The sequence below is a fragment of the Malaclemys terrapin genome, chromosome 1 (assembly GCF_027887155.1).
Source record: "Malaclemys terrapin pileata isolate rMalTer1 chromosome 1, rMalTer1.hap1, whole genome shotgun sequence".
Taxonomy (NCBI): Eukaryota; Metazoa; Chordata; order Testudines; family Emydidae; genus Malaclemys; species Malaclemys terrapin.
In genome coordinates, this window is record NC_071505.1 from 90,478,400 (window position 1) to 90,495,435 (window position 17,036).

The window sequence follows — 17,036 nt, forward strand, 5'->3', positions numbered from 1 at the left end:
TGTGATAACACAACCTTTATATATTGCTTTACATCTTCAAATTGCTCTGTAAACTAACTGATTCATATCAGTGATACTATAAGCAAAAGAGCAGGATGCCTGGGTGGTAAGTGAATGCGAGAAAGCTCCAGGGGAAATCCATCAGGGTGTGGTAGTAGGATTTAGCCCTTTTCCATCTTCTAAACTCTTCACAAACACGAATGAATGAATCCACTCAGCAGTCTTGGGAGGCAGGTAGGGACCATTAAACCCATTTTACTGATGAAGAACTGAGGCACAGACAGGTTAAGTGACTTGCTGAAAGTCAGGGGGAATCCATGTAAGAGTGAAGATTACACCTAATGAGTTCCTGGCTCTCAATCCTCTCATCAGTCTATGCCTCTCTGCTGGTGCTGGAAAACAACTAGGATCACTTGTCTCTGGGTCAGTAGTCAGACAGTGACTAAGCACTGTACTGAGGCTCTGTGCTGCAGATAGTGAGGAAGAGGACTGAAAAACATTCACTTCCCATCTCAATTGTTGATTAGTGTTGCTGTGTGCTGATAAATATTTTTTGGATTTCATCCTAACGATAGATGCATTTTAATAGTGAGAAAATGACTTATAGTTTGCATGTAGCAGTGGCGTGTTATGACGGTTTTAGTAAGGCATGCAACAACTCACGTTTAGGTGGTCCAAAATGGCATCCTCCATGTGGCATAACCTCACGTATCCGGTCACACCTGGGTTGAGATCACGCTGTGCAGAGGATGCCATTTTGTTCTACAAATGCAGTGTGACATTACATCCTCACAAATGCCATCCTTCATGAGGAGTGGACAGTCATCCTGAGCGCTGTCAGCTGGACAACATACAGCCACTCAAGCATGCAGGCAAGGCAAGCCTTGTATACTGACAGCATGCCACTGGTGTGTAACTCCTTCCCTTTCTTGCCTAAACCCCCAATCGTTTTTTTTTTTTAATTCTTATTTCCCTCTAGGAGCATTAATCTGTGTTTGTTTTCCCTTCTGTAAAATAGAGCTAATACTCATCCTCCCAGCCCACCTCATAAGGTTGTTGTGGTTAGTTAATATCTGTATAAACACCAGGCATCTCTATTAAACTGCTTTATAGTACCTGGGTAGAAAGCACCTAAAAAACTACCAAGTATTATTTATTATTATGAACGTCCAAACTGAGTGACCAATATGTATGATTAATGCCAGTGGTGTCCCAATACCACATTAATTCAGAGATGGCAACTGGTGGCCATGGGGCTGCATCTGACTGGCCAGGTCATTTTATTTGGCCCATCACAGCCCCACTCGGGCAGGCGACCCAGTGGCACCAGGAAAGGCGCAGGGCACTGCAGGGGAACGCCTCACCTGGCACAGGAGCCACTACTGTGGGCTGAGCTTGCTCTCCAGGCCCCCCTCCGGGGCAGAACCTGACCCCAGCCTCCCGTGCCCCGACTCACCCCTGGGCTATGAGCCAGGCTACTGGCATCAGGGCCAAGGAGAAGCCCAGTGAGGCGGGGCCAGCGTTTATATTGCCCCCCGCCGAAAACCCTGGGCCAGGGGACTGAGAGGCCCTGAGCAGAAGAGCCCTGCGCAGGCTCCAACGCAGGTCGGTATTGGCGAACCTCCCCCGTCTCTCTAAAGCGCGGCTGGGACCCAGGCACGTGCACCGCGCCGCAAGCCGCACGCGCAGGAACACGGCGCCGGCTCACCCCTAGGGAGACTGCGCTGCGCAAGCAGCACCAGGGGAGGGAGAGTGACGCGCGCGCCAGACAGTCACGCGCCGGGAGACCGAAGTAAGGTAACGGAAGCGAACTGCGCACGCGCGCACAGCGCGAGGGCCCTCACGCCGCACCAAGGAAGCGCGCACAGCACGCGGTGTGATTCTCCGGCGGGCGCGCGCGCGCGCGCACACACCTGCGCATGCGCGTCGCTCAACCTCACACTTTTTTCCCTGGCCCCTCCCGCCCGTACAGTCGCACATGCGCAGTGGCGTGCGGTGATCTTGCTCCGCGTACGCTGCGTGCGTTGGGCGGTCCGGCGGGTGATGACGCAGCACGTGGTGGCGGTTTGAAGTCCTGGCGCGGCAGAGCCCGCGCGGTACTCTGCAGTGATGTCGCTTGTGAGGCCCTTCGATAAACTCCCGACGCTCAACTCGGCCGCTATCTTGGTAGGTCTGTGAGGAATCCGTGTCCCGTCCCCTTCCCGGGGCGTCCGGAACCAACCTCCCCGACCCGTTACCGCCGCATCCCTGCAGTTAACCGTAGGCTTCGGCCAATCGGCGCCTTTGGCCACGCCCTACGTCCTGATTGGTGCTCTGACTTTAGTATGCAAACAAGTCGCCCCGCCTCCCCAGGGGCCAGTACTGATAGGCGGGGAGGCTTGTTTGCCCCGCCCCTCAGAGCGACTGTGGGCAGGTCTCGTGCCCTCCCCTCTGGCTAAGCAGGATCATGTCTGGTCAGTACCTGCACAGCGGACCCGGTTGGAGCAGGGGCTGGTGGGGTGACTGGGCCATGCGTGCTCTGTGGATGGCTACCTGAGCCCCAGCCTGACCGTGGGGGGTGTGGCACTACCAAGGATACCTCCTCTGCTGGGCTACAACACTGACACTCTGGTTGCCTCTGTTCTCCTTAACCTGTGCTAAGTGTTCCCCTAGTGCCAGGGGCTTGAGAGTCCTGCACAGCTGGACACATGTGCCTGGGGTCTGATGGGCGCAGGCTCAAAATGTAGGGCCAGGTGGCTGCAACCTCTCCCCACAGAGGTGCTGTTTTGTGTTAACCAGCTGCCCCATCCTGCCCCAGAGGTGGCTGCCTGTGTGTGAACCATCTTCCCCGAGCCTTGTAGTTCATAACGTGCCCTGGGACCTCTCAAGGTGAAGGGCACTAGCTAGTGACTTCCCCCCCATCTTTTGGATGCATCTCTTACAAGTCATTTTCCCTTCCTGAGCAGTTGGTGGGCACGGATGAAAGTCAGCAGCAGCAGCTAGCAGAGGCAATTCTTAAGGAGAAAAAAAACTTCAAGATAAATATGTAAGTGATGGAAAAGGGTGGAACAAAAATCTTCCCAATTCAATTCTGAAATTATTCTTTGGAAAGGTTTATTTGTGTCTTCTTTTTTTTTTTCCCCTTCTAGACTCAGTCTCAAGTTGAGATCTGGTCAGATAGGCTTGTGGAAGTAGTATTGGTTATGGCAGATTAAGTTAAAACTGAGGCACTGCAGGAAATGGATAGTGACTCAGTAGGGCTGCATCTGCGCTTGTCAAATGGAGACCTGAAGCTCACTCACAGGTGCAATCTCCACGGTGGTAGCAATGGAATCAAGTGTAGTCCAAGGGCATTCACTTCAAGGATAGAATTTGCTTTTCTGAACCCCAGAGCACAATATTGCATCAATGTGGTTGTGCAACTGCAAGTTACAACTTCTCAGTAGGATTTAGGTGTATGTACAAGAGACAAGTTGCATTCTCTTCAGGAAATAGCAGCCCACACCTGATTAGAGGGGGAGAATACTTAGCCCTCTATGGAATGGTCTACCCTGAAGCTGGGGACATGCCTCCTAGTGTGGACATGCCTCCTAGTGTGGGCAGACAGACTTGCACTATCTCTGCTCAAGCTTAGGGTTACCATATTTCAGCAAGCAAAAAAGAGGACGGGAGGAGCCCCGCCCCCATCCTGCCCTAGCCCCGCCCCTGCCCCCCCAAACCCTCAACCCTCCCCCCGCTCCTTGTCCCCTGACTGCCCCCTCCTGGGACCCCTGCCCCTAACGCCCCCCAGGACTCCACCCCCTACCTAAGCCTCCCTGCCTCTTGTCCCCTGACTGCCCCCTCCTGAGACCCTCCCCCCCCCATCCTAACTGGCCCCCTAGTACCCTACCTGTACCCTGACTGCCTCAACCCTTATCCACACCCCCACCCCCAGACAGATCCCTGGGAGTCCCACGCCCCCATCCAACCACTCTCCACCCCCTGACAGCCCCCCCCCCCCCCGAACTCCCGACCCATCTAAACCCCTCTGTTCCCTGTCCCCTGACTGCTCCGATCCCTCTCCCCACTCCTGCCCCCTGACAGCCCCACCCCCCAGAACTCCCAACTCCCCCCGCTCCTTGTCCCCTGACTGCCCCCTCCTGGGACCCCTGCTCCTAACTGCCCTCCAGGACCCCACCCCCTACCTAAGCCTCCCTGTTCCTTGTCCCCTAACTGCCCCCTCCTAAGACCCCCCCCAACTGCCCCCCAGGACCCTACCCCCTACCTGTACCCTGACTGCCCAAAACCTTATCCACACCCACCCCCAGAAAGCCCCCCCCGAACTCCCGACCCTCCCCCCCCCCCCCGTCTCTTGACTGCCCTATCCAAAACCTCCCTGCCCCTTCTCCGACCCACTGGCCCCCTTGTTGTTGGCCTTTGCCTAATGTCTCTGTGAACTTGCTCAGGAACGGCCTGAGCCGGTCGTCCCGGCACGCTGGGCAGCAGTGGAGGAGGAGTGGGGGAGGAGCTCCAGACTGCCGGAGGTGATCTGCAAACGCAGGGAGGGAGGGAGTGAGCTAGCTCTGCTGCAGGGGGGAGGAGGGGCTCTCTCTGGCTGTCGGAGCCCCATGTAAGTGGCACCATCCGGCCAGCTGCCCTGTTAGCTGCGCGCGCTCTACGTGGTGGGGGGAGGGGAAGTCCGGACATTTACAAATTCCCCCCGGATGCTATTTTTAGCTCAAAAAGCCGGACATGTCCGGGGGAATCCGGACGAATGGTAACCCTAGTCAAGCTAACACACTAAAAATAGCTGTGTGGCAACGGCCACCTGGGTCTGAGCTTGGGTGCCTAACCCGAGCCACAACCTGTGCCGCGACAGCCCCGCTGCTATTTTTAGTGTGCTAGCATGAGTCTGTCTGCCCTCCCTGATACCAGCTGCAGTGTAGACATACCCCATATGTAGCCCAAGTGCTTGAAGATCAGTGCTGGGTGCAGTATAAGCATCTTAATAGATTGTTTTTGTCTGTGTGTGGGTCTTCCATCCAAAAATGGAAACTCTCTGAAATCAACAGGGGGAATCAGGCAGGTGTAATGCCTCACACTACTTTAAACTGATTAGATTTCAAGTTTCCTTGTAAAATGTCCACTAGCTACAATTCTTGTCCTACACGGACCCTTTTGTTATGTTATTCCTCCTCACGCTATTGATTTGCATTTGGAATTTTAACTCCAGCTTAAATGATAACTTCTGTCTGGGAATTCCCTTTGTTGCTAATGTAATGACTTTTGCAATTATATCCACAAGAGGAAATGCATTAACTTGGATTTTTGGGAGAAGGGTATATTTCTCTCGCTGCTGCAGCACTAGTGATTCTAGAGCAGTATAATTGTCCACCAGAACTCCTGAGAAACTTCCAAAATCCATAACATTGTTTGGACCATTCAAGTCCATTGGCAAGTGTGTTGCCTGATCTGTTGATTGTAGGTGAATTACATTACCGATTTAGTTTCCACAATTAGCACTCTGGAATTTGGTAGGTTCTTGTCCCAAGGTTAGGCCAAGTAATTATCAGAATTACTGTTCAGCTGGGAGCTCCACTGTGCACAGACAGCAATGACAACACTCACACTTAGGAAAAACCTTCTGTATTTGTTATAATTTTATTAACACAAACAGCAAAATCACAAATGCTCCAACTAAGCAAGGTAGGTAGATATAATACAGAATGAGTGGAGCATCCCTATACTTATACCATCCCTTGCAGAACAACCTGAAGTGTTAGGTATCGTCTTTCCCCCTCACTGTCATCACCATCATCAATGGTCATCACCCTGGCATCTCCCCAGGCACACAGGCCAGGGTACAGCCAGGTTACATGGCATTCTTGTGGTCAGACATCTGCTGATGTCTCTAGCTTAAAATATCTCAAGCTGATATAAACTAGCATCTTGTGGTTACCTGTCAGCAGTTTAGTCTTTACCACATTCTGTCTTGTGATATCTTATGATCTATGATTGGTCTTTGTTAGCTACTTATGCTTAAAGTTTTTTGGGTCTTATGCCCTAATTAGTTTAGCTAAGCTATTGACCTACAAGCATCAAGACCTGTAAGACCACTGCATTACTGCCTTAACTTTATACCTTTGCCTCACTTAGCAAATACCTATAAGATGTAAGTGTTACAAAGGTACAAGATTTGCCAGATATCATCAACTGTGCTGGGGACCTCCAAACCATTCTGATTGTAATTCAGTCATGGAGACCTTCCAAAATGTGCAGCTCCACTTCTTAAACATGATAAAAGACACTACATCTGTCCCTGAACTTTTCCATAAATGTCATCTGAAGTTTTTAAGCCAAATTATTTTTGACAAATGGTGTTACAGACAAAAGTATTTTCCAGAGATAGTTTTCACCCGACTTTTAAACTCTCATATCTCAGAAATGACTTCCATTTTTTTTTTTTTTCAAAATATGGCCAAAAAGATTCTCCCTTAGCCACACATAAAACACACTCTGTTGGAAGCCGAAAAGATCACTTTTTGAGCATTGCAGGGGTGGTTATCATTAAATATACCATAGAGAGCTGGTTAGAAGTTTTAACTGGGAAGATGCTACACTCTCTCTGTGATACATAGATAAAAAAATACTGTATCTCCTAACTTACAGAGCCTCAAGGTACTTTACAGTAGGGATTCTCAAACTGGGGTTGGGACCTCTCACAGGGTCACAAGGTTCTTACATGGGGGGGTTGTGAGCTGTCCGCCTCAACCCCAAACCCTGCTTTGCCTCCAGCATTTATAATGGTGTGAAATATATTTAAAAAGTGGTTTTAATTTATAAGGAGGGGTTGCACGCAGAGGCTTGCTATGTGAAAGGGGTCACCAGTACAAAAGTTTGAGAACCACTGATTTACAGGATAGTCATGTGCTACTGAAGTAGCCTCTGATGTAGAATGCAAAGCACTATTTACTGACATTATCCTACACACATTCAGTGTTGCCAAGTAAATACAGTGCTTCATTCAACTGTAGTTACATGAGAAATTTTAGGCCCCTAAAATGTAATTATTGTAATGGAAAGACAAACTGTATTATGCTGTTCTATTAGGTGTGCTATGTGTAAAATATTTTATTTAAACGAACCAAAGCCATAGCTGGCAGAGCATTAAAGGATCCTATGATGAACAGATTTGGGTGTATAGTTTGCTCAGAAGTAAACTCTGTAGCCAGTCCATATCTGGTACAAGACCATGACAGCTACTTGATTTGAAGTTGATCAAGGAGACCAGGGCTAACACCCTCCTTCTGACAACTAAAAAAGGAAAAACAAAAAACAATCCTGCTGTCACTAATGACTCTGGTCTACATCTTATCTGAAAGATGGACTTCTAACAGCACACAATTCCTGATACCTTGCTAGGGCTTTTATAGGGAAGAGTACAGTACGAATCCTTGGAGAAAGCTATTGTCATACGGGATGGCCTCATTAAGCAGCTTGGAGGGAACAAAGTTTATGCTACCAAATGTCAATTGTGGCTGTTAATAACTATGAATAGGCTTATGGGGGACACCAGGAGTGCCATTTAGCCAAGGAATGAGTCTCATCAACTGCTTATGGCCATTGAAATGCATGGCACTAAATCTGCTCTTGCTAACCATTCTAGCTAAGTAAGTGGCTGGCGAAATGGATTCTGCTTTGCCCCTCTATTCAGTTTGGGTAAACCTGCAAACTTATTTTGTCTTTCAGCCACGTGGCGACCTCCCTCCCTTTACCTGCCGAGAGAGATCATATCCGGCCCCGGATTGATCTGATTGCCTTTATGATTAACATGCAAAGCAAACACAGGTAAATCCAGAAGGGGTTGGAACAGCGGAGGGAGAGCTTGAGGAAGGAGTTAGTTGTCAATTTAACCTGGGGAAACTGATCCAGCAGCTGCATCATTGTGATGGTTAGAAGCGCATGGAGCCATTGGCTTTCAAACACTGCTGTGGAACAGATCAATAATTCCTCCAGCAGTTATCCTGCCTATGGCAATGAATGAATAATGTGAGACCTGCTTTCCTTTAACACACCTAATTGTGCAGTGCTCTGCCATACCAAGGAGGGTGGAATTTCTTTCTGATCACGCTAGTAATCTGCTTATGTAGAGTCAGGTGCATGAAATCTGAAAATTTACCATCTGTAAAATGGAAACAACATACAAGTTGGTGGTGTGTGTTACGGTGTTCTGATAGCTGGCCTACCCTAGGCAGTCTTAATTAACAGTCAGATCTGAGTCAATGGTGTGTGCAGGTACTCTTTATGATGGAATTGCTAAACCAGGTCCCTCTGGGATTGGAGCTCCATCAGTCAGCAGGACTAATATGATCTTTGATCTTTGTCTATCTTATCCCTTACCTCTCTCAGCTGTACCATTGCACCTCAGTGTTGATACAAAGAGAAATCCAATCCTGTTTGTATTTTTATAATGAGGATAAAACCTCATTGCTGGGAAAGGTAAGAGTGTTGCCAAAACCGCTTCATTTGTGACCTTTGATTCTGGACTCGAACAGATCTTCAAAAGTAACAGGTCACACTGGACAGCCATCCAGATGAAAGTCATTATAAAATACAAGGACTGGGATTTTCAAAGAAGACTAAAGGAGTTAGGTGCCCAGTGGGATTTGGATGCTTAACTTCCTTGGGCTCCTTAAAGATCTCCACCAAGATATTCATTCATTTGAACAGTATCCTCTTACTCTTGAGTTTGTTCTCCTTTCTGTCTATTTCATGGCTTCTCTAGCACCCATCATTAGTACCTAAGCACAAAGAGGAGAGACTTTGAAAGGCATAAATGGCAGCTACACCCAAGTCCTTCTGACTTTCAGTAGGAGGTGGATGTCCATCTGCTATTCGTGCCTTTGAAAGTCTCTCCTTTCGTGCTGCTCTGGCTTCCTGGTGTGCTGGTGACAGTACTAGCACTAGCCTAACCTCTGGTTTAACTGGATTATATGATGTGTTTTTTTCTTTCCTTTTCCATCAGTCTTAGGAATGTTGAAGCTTCACTATCACACATGGATGCCAACTTCTTCCTTGGGAAAGTGTGCTTCCTCATCACAGGTGGTATGTATGCTGAGTATCCACCTTTTTCTTTCTCCTCCTCCTTCCAGTGTTTCGTCACTTCTTCTACTCCTTAAAACACCTGGAATGGCTTCACCTTAAACAAAACAAGCCAACAGCTTGTCACAGAAGCTTTTCTTTAAATGTTGCTGAATCTCCTCTCTTCTCCCCAGCTCAGAACATGTTTCTGACCTCACTTGGTCCTTCCCTTCATTTCCTCCAATCAGGTGTCTCTTCTGCCCTTGCCCCCATGGATACGAATTGCAAGATTGATTTGTATAGAACTGCAGTGTGTCTTCCCATGGACTTTTCTCAATGCCATTCTGTTTGACCTGCTCATTACTGCCTGAATGAGCTTTGCTATTATGAGGACTATGCTGTATGCTAGATTTGGATCATTTGTGGAGCTAAACATTCCTTAATGCTCTTCTCCACTGGGGATGGGCTGTGGAATATTGCAAAACTCTCCCTAATGCCTTCCTGTTTTCTCTCTGGTGAAGTTGGTAGGATGAATCACTGCAGCGTAGAGATGAATGCTGTCCGGAAACTGGGAAACCTCTACTGCAGCCCTGTCCTATTCTGTGAGCTGGATGTAAGGATGCTTAATTTTTGGGAGGGGTTAATCAACTGTTGCTGATTGAAGGGCTGGGGGAAGAGAGCTTGCATAATGGAAATGGCTTGCTGCTCCCTTGCACATAGTTGGTCATCGTGAATCTAGTGAATACCTCCTCTACCTTCCCTCATCAACCCTGTGGCTCTGCTGCCCCCTTTCACTCCTCCTCCCCCCTCCCCAATCTCATACCAGTGGGTTTGGGTCCACAGTACTTCTTCAAAGGGGCTTTCAATCTTTGTGACTCTGCCCCCTCCTTCCCACTGGTCCTAGACAAGTAGGTGAGCAGGTTTGGGAACCTCCATGTCTAGTTGATCTGGGTCCCATTTAACTTTGGTTCCTGCCTGCGCCTCAGCACCAACTAGATTTTCATTTCCGTCCCTTTATTTTTAAATAACTTGTGGGTTTGGGGTTTTTTTTTTTTTTTTTTCTCCCTCTGCTTCCAGTCTGAAGGAATCAGAGTTGCCACAGCTCAGCGGCTGCTCCGGATGTTGCAGATCTGCGCTGGTCACATGCCGGGGGTTTCTGCCCTCTTCTTCAGTTCTTTGATGAAAAGCTCCATTGATGAATAACCTTGATGTAAATCCATTGCCATTCTTCCTGTCCACACTCAGATGCTGTTTCAAACTGCAGAAATAGACAGAAATGGGAATTTTATTGAGACGCTTTTTCTGTTGATTTGTATTGAGGCCAGCTCATCCCATGCTGCTCCTTGCTTTTATTACCTTTATAGGAAAGGCTTAGTTCCTGTTTGGTGGGTGGTGGCTGGAGCTGTACTAGTGAATCTCCTTTCACTCCTAGATCCCAGTTTGAATTAACCCCATTTGTTAGTGACCAAGAGCTGTGTAGCCTTCTGATTGCTGTATGGGAAGTGGGAGATGGCCATGTCCTTAGGTCAGTGTGTATCATAGCAGGTAGGTGTACTTCAGAGGCACAGCAGTCATGGAGAAGAAGTATCAGAAGTCTGCAAGGCTGCTGCCTGTTCTCTGCCTAGTACCAATGGACTATTTCACCAGGGAGAACATAGGAAAGCATTAGAAAGAGTTTTTTGCAGTATTCAAATTGAAATAGGGCACTTCTCTCAAATGCAAAACATTCACTTACCCATAAAGCCCCTTAAAGGAGGGAAGCCAGTTTAGTAGCCGCCATACATACAGCAGTTGGCAGTAATGAACAAGCAGTTGGGGGATATGCAAAGAAAGATTGGCCTAGCCTTTCTAATCCCCAAATATCTAAGCCGAGAGGGAGGAGGGGCTTAAAGGAGACAGCCCAGCAATTTGGCGTTTTTTCTTTCTTTGAAAAAAATGGTCATCTTTTGTTATATAGCCCCAGCAAACTACCTGGCAGGTAACAACCCTACCACCCCCCCCCCCCCCACACACACACACACACACATACACCCTGACTAATGACTCTGACGGTCACATTCAATGCTGTGCCATTGCAAGTCAAAAAGTCTCCACAGGACAGAGAGAATATCAGAGCATCAGAGGAGGTGGGGGACTGTTGCTAGTCCAGGTGTGTGTATGGGGGCATGGATTTGCTCAGTGCAGTGGTGAAAGTGTGTCTATTACACAGAAAAGTGCAGAAGTCACTCTTCAATGAGTTTTATTATTAGTTCTAAAAGTAAAGATCCACAGAATGGTTCCTCTCTAGCAAAGTTTGATTTCAAGGGGCCTAACATTCAGAACTGCTGAGTGCCTCTGAAAGTCAGGCCCTTAATCTGCATTCCTCTAGCTTCCCTGCATCTTGTGCCATCTCTGCCCTTTCTTCATGCGTGGAAAGGTGTAATGTGGCTAACCTGGCTATAAACATGCTGCATAACGTGTTTTTACACTTGCCTATAAACATTTTACATGTGCCTATAAACCCCAAAGTCAGACTATACTTGTCAAGACATAAATAGCAGTAGTTGTATTGGGAATATACCATGAATCTGATACTATGTGCTGGAATATTAAGTTAATAAAATGTATAATATCTAAAAACTAGTCTCTGGTAACGTTCACTTATACATAATGTGGGTGCGCTGGGAAAACCAGTAGGTATTTTTCATCAGTGGTGTAGCTACACTGGTGCTACCAACAGTGTAAACTGAGTGCAGGAGTTCTTACCACGGTGTTTAGCTTCTGTTGTATTAACTTAAGATGGGTTGCAATTACCACTTCAATCCACAAGGTGGTGCTAAGACCTCGTCACTGGAGTAAACCCCCTAATAAACATCTCAACAGCCTTCCTGAACACGTGGTCTAGACTCTTCCATACTGAATAGGAAATAAATCTTTTTCTAGAATAAAAAAACCTCTTAAGGGACTTCTTTTAAGTTAAACCAGGGTGGGGGGTGATCCCTCACACTGAACTAATGAATACAGAGCCCCAGTCCCAGGTGCAATGCAGGTTCAATCAGCTCTGGGTGTTGGCAGTCATCACAGAAAGGACTTAGGGAGGCGCAGAGCCTGAGCTAACACCCAGAGGGCACACAAATCCCATCTAAAATCCTTTTGACACCGTGACAGTGGGGAGGGAGATGGAGAAGTCTCCAGCAGCCAGCTCGCACAAAAGAGCTAAAATGTTAAGCTGTGTTTCTGTGTCCAAAAGCAATGGCTGCAACTCATGGGAGGAAAAAGTGGAGTGGATTTTCATGGCCATATAGCAAGAATTCAAAGCCCACAGCAGCTCAATCAATGTGAACTATTTTCAACTAGCTTTGTGGATCATGATCACAGTAGCCAAGGCCTTGTCCCTATTGGCATTATTGTGGTGCCAAAAAGGAAATCAGGTTCTATTTCCTCCTGTATATTTTGAGTATGCTGTCTCAGCCCTGCTTTCCCTTTAGGGCTCGTGAAATAAACCAGCACACAGTTTGGAGGAACCAGTAGTTTCAATGCGATCTTGAAGCACAGGTGCAAACTCATGTGGGTGGGTAATTGAAATGGAAGAAGTCCAGTTTAGGTTCTTTTGTTCCCTTCACTAGCCAATGCAGGATGGTTCCTTATACTATATTCTCCTGACAGTTGTCCAGTCTACTTTTAAGTGACTCAGACAGTAGAAATCAGATGAGTTATTTAAGAACATAAGACTGGCTGTACTGGGTCAGACCAGTGGTCCATCTACCTCAGCATCCTGTCTCTGACCATGGCTAGTGCCCAATGCTTCAGAAGGAATGAATAGAATAGAGCAATTCAAGTGATCCAGCCCCTGTTGTCCACTCTCCACTTTTGGCAGTTGGACGCTTAGGGACACCTGAAGCATGATGTTATGTCCTGACCATCCTGGCGAAGAGCTACTGATGGACCTATCTTCCATGAACTTACCTAATTCTTTTCTGAACCAAGTTATACTTTTGGCCTTCACAACATCCCATTACAGCACATTCCACAGGTTGACTGCATTGTGTAAAGTACTTACTTTTATTTGTTTTAAACCTGCTGCCTATTAATTTCATTGGGTGACCCCTGGTTCTTGTTATTTGAAGGGATAAATAACTTTTTCTACACCATTCATGATTTTTTTAGATTTCTATCATATTCTCCCTTAGTCATTTTTTTTAAAGATGAACAGTCCCAGTCTTTAATCTGTCCTTGTATAGAAGCTGTTCCATATCCCTATTCATTTTTATTGTCCCTTTCTGTACCTTTTCCAATTCTAAAATACCTTTTTTTGTGATGAGGTGATCAGAACTGCTATTCAAAGTGTAGGCGTACCATGAATTTATATAGTGGCATTATATTTTCTGTCTTGCCTATCCCTTTCCTAATGGTTCCTAACATTGTTAGCTTTTTTGACTGCTGCCGCTGCTCATTGAGCAAATGTTTTCAGAGAACTATCCATGATGACTACAAGATCTTTCTTGAGTGCTGGCATCTTATTTAGACCCCATCATTTTATATGTCTAGTTGGGATTATTTTTTCCCAACAAGCATGACTTTGCACATATCACTTATTTAATAGCCATCACTTTCTTGGGAATTAAGGTTAAGATTCCGTCACTGGTATTTTTAGTAAAAGTCAGGGATAGGTCATGGGCAATAAACAAAAATTTCCAGAAGTCCATGACCTGTCCCTGACTTTTACTAAAAATATGTGTGTGGGGGGGTGGGGGGGAACTAACACCGGGAGTGTAGCTGGGTGGGGCTGTTGGGGGCCCCTGCTCTGGCTGTTGCGGAAGTCATGGAGGTCCCAGAAAGTCACAGAATCCGTGACCTCTGTGAGAGAATCGTACCCTTAATGATAGTCTACAATTTTTACTCTGGGATGAAAGTCCTCACTGTGCTCTTCACTATCACCCACTTGTACAACTGTTACCAATTCTTACCTTTTTACCCTCAGACTCCAATCTGTGTACGCCAGCATGGTTTTAGTACAGTATATCCTTCCTCACCACAGCCCTTGGAGAGAGAAAATGCTGAAACCCATTTGTCCTACACTCCTCTGAGACTTTTTACAGGTGGTTGAATCTCTACTGCTTCAAGATGAAATCTAGTTCCTTCAAGAGCAGCTGTTCTTTTCCCCCCTTTCCCAAGGCAAATATTTCTCTGATGGTTAGAAAGGATGTCCTCCTTTTACCTATAGCCCTGATCAACTGATCTTCTGTAATATAACTGGCAGGATAACTGGAGCATGCCTGAGAGTGCGACGCTGTCTCTCAGGTCCATTACATTTTACAAATAGAAGTTCTTGGGACTCATCTAAAGTGACAACCACAACTATGTAAAGACCTCTGGGAACTGCTGGCTGTTTATTTAGACAGGAGACAGCAAGGTTTGTCATGGAGCAGGGCCAGACAGCCAAAAATATCTTGATCTAGACTCAAAGCACAGCTTTAATACTTACTAGAGCTGGGTTATGGAGGTGGCATTCACATCCAGATGAGGTTTATGGAAGAGTTGGAGGCTGAACTAGGACTACATTTAGGCTCCACCATGTTGAACTCTCATGAGAGATTTGGCCAAAATTGTAGAAATCTAGTGAAAATCAATTGTTTGTGCAATGTGCCACTATCCTGCCCTTCATCTCTCTGTGCCTCCTTCCCCTGCTTCCCTCAGATGCTGTGAGGATGAATCTACTAATGTCTAAGGTTTGATCTACACTCAGAAGTTCTGCTAGTATACCTTGGTTGGTTGGAGTATGATTTTTTTTAAACCATCTTAGTTATGCCATCAAAACCCTCCTAGTATAGACACAGTTATATCAATATACAAGTGCTTATACTGGTGGTTATGCCAGTCAAACTAGTATTGGCGCCACTAGTATAAGCAGTTCTAAACCAGACCCAGAAAACAGGCCATTCCTGGGTTTGGAATTGACTTGGAACCAGAATCATAGAGATGGGTTCAGATCTGGGGACTTAAATGTGGACCCTTTGCAATTTGGTGTGGGGTTGGGGAACAGTCTGTGAGTTCAGATTCCTGTTTAAGGATATCTCCAATATTTATCTTTTGAAGCCTACTAAGGGTAGTTACCAAATAATCTAACTGTCCAAGTAGTGTAGCTAGAGGGTGCTCACTAGGTAAAATCAGTGCAGGGGCTACACTAGATGATGGATGTCGTTGTGACGCTTGTGAGTGAAGCTTTGGTAGCTGCTCTCCTGAGTGTTGCAATCAGTGGTGACGCTAGTGAGATGGTAGGCGGGGCACTTTCTGTGGACTCGATGCTGAACTGATGGCACTGTATGGTGTTAGAGGCCACTGAATAGCTGCAGGTCTACACTGCCAGAAGAGACACAAACCAAAGGTCCCAATGCTGATTAGAGAAAAGGAAAATACTTGTTTTCCTTTTGTCTGGTTTCATTTTTGATTTTGTACGAACGGGCAGCTTTGTCCCAGCCAAATTCCAGCTGTGCTATTTACGGTCTGTTGGCCTAATTCCCCCTGCAGTTTCCACTGCGTGCCCTATTCACTTCCTAGCCTAAGCTGTTGAACAGCTGCCACTCTGCAGCCTGCAACTAGCTGCCCGTTGGGGGGAGGGATGAGTCGTGGGCAAGAGAAAGCAATGGCTGGTGTGGCACAGCACTGGACGGCGGGAGGGCTGGGGTCTTTTTCTGACTCGGCTGTTGACTTCCTGCATGGCCTAGGGCATGTCTCTGAAAGTCTCCGTGCCTCACTCTCCCCATCTGTAAAACAGGGGTCACATCTCTGTGAATTACTGGAGTGTTCAGAGAATGAATGAACATTTGTAAAGGGCTTTGAGCCCCTCAGATGAAGCGTGGGATAGAAGTGCAAAGTAGAGTTGGCTGGAAAAATTCAGAGAAAACGCTTTTTGTCGGGATTTACTGATGCAATGAAATTGAAACCTCTTCCTGCGCGTACGTCTATGCTTATGGCTGCATGCAGAGTACAGACTCTGCAGGCCCAGCTAGTATGTGCATGCAGTAGATTTTGCTTATTAGCAACCCCTCTGTTGCAAACCAATAACTTCTATTATCCAGCGGTTGCTAACAAGAAGGCAAGTTTGCAAAGCAGCAGTCATGGTAGGAACCATTGGGATGTGCCTTCCCTGGCTGCAGCCCTGTAAACCTGCCTGCTGGTGGAACTTGTCTCCCAAAAAATCTTGCTAAGAAGCAGCATACCATTGCCAATCTCTGAATCCCATTAACATTAAAGTCAGTGGGATGGGACTGGGTCCCAGCAACAAGTTGCTATTCGCCAACAGTTAATATCTGGGTTGCTATTAAGTAGAATCTACTGTAAATAGCAGGGTAGAGAGGCATGGCTTCGGTGAGTAGAGCGCCCTACACCAGCGATTCTCAAGCTGGGGCCCACAGAGACTGTGCTGCGAAATATTACCAAGATGTATTTTTAAAAAATGTCATTGCACGTCTGCATTGAAACCTCTGGACCCCTCGGCCCCCTGGCAGACTCCGAGCCCTGGTAGCTGTGAGCGATGCCCCTGCCTGGGCTGTCAGCTCGGCGCTGGGTCCAGGCTGCGGAGGCTTCAGAGAGGGGGAGAGTCGGTAAGTTCTTGGACTGCACGTCACTTCCCCCTGGGGCACAGGCTCCTGCACCCTCCTCAGCCCCCCACCGGGGAGCTCCCAGCCCCACTCACAGCTCGGGAAAGAAGCATCCCCAGCAGCAGAGGGAGCCTCATCATGGAGCCAGGCAGGCACGGAAGGTCCCTGTGGTCCAAGCTGGTCCCCATGTTCCTCCGGGTGCTCACATGCTCCTCTCAGGGCTTGGCTACCACAGCACCTCCCTGCCTTGCTGGGCAGGCATGTCCTGGCTCCGCACTGTCGAGTGCTGAGTGGGGACTGGGCAGCCTCCTGCGCTCCGCAGGCTCTGTGCATCCCGCTCCTCCCGGACATGTTTATACGATGTACGCCTACTTTTGTCAATCTGTTTCTCGGGGTGGGGGGTGTCCATGATTAAAA

General features: G+C 47.4%; 1 protein-coding gene across 1 annotated transcript; it reads left to right on the forward strand.

Annotated features, from left to right (window-relative positions):
• Positions 1-1,896: 1,896 nt before the first annotated feature.
• Positions 1,897-11,661, forward strand: CENPM (centromere protein M). The gene is made up of 6 exons (XM_054030595.1): positions 1,897-2,166; positions 2,946-3,025; positions 7,708-7,806; positions 8,984-9,063; positions 9,561-9,652; positions 10,117-11,661. Exons 1-6 carry the CDS (start codon positions 2,110-2,112, stop codon positions 10,240-10,242), a joined length of 534 nt encoding a protein of 177 aa, XP_053886570.1. The 5' UTR covers positions 1,897-2,109; the 3' UTR covers positions 10,243-11,661.
• Positions 11,662-17,036: the final 5,375 nt, after the last annotated feature.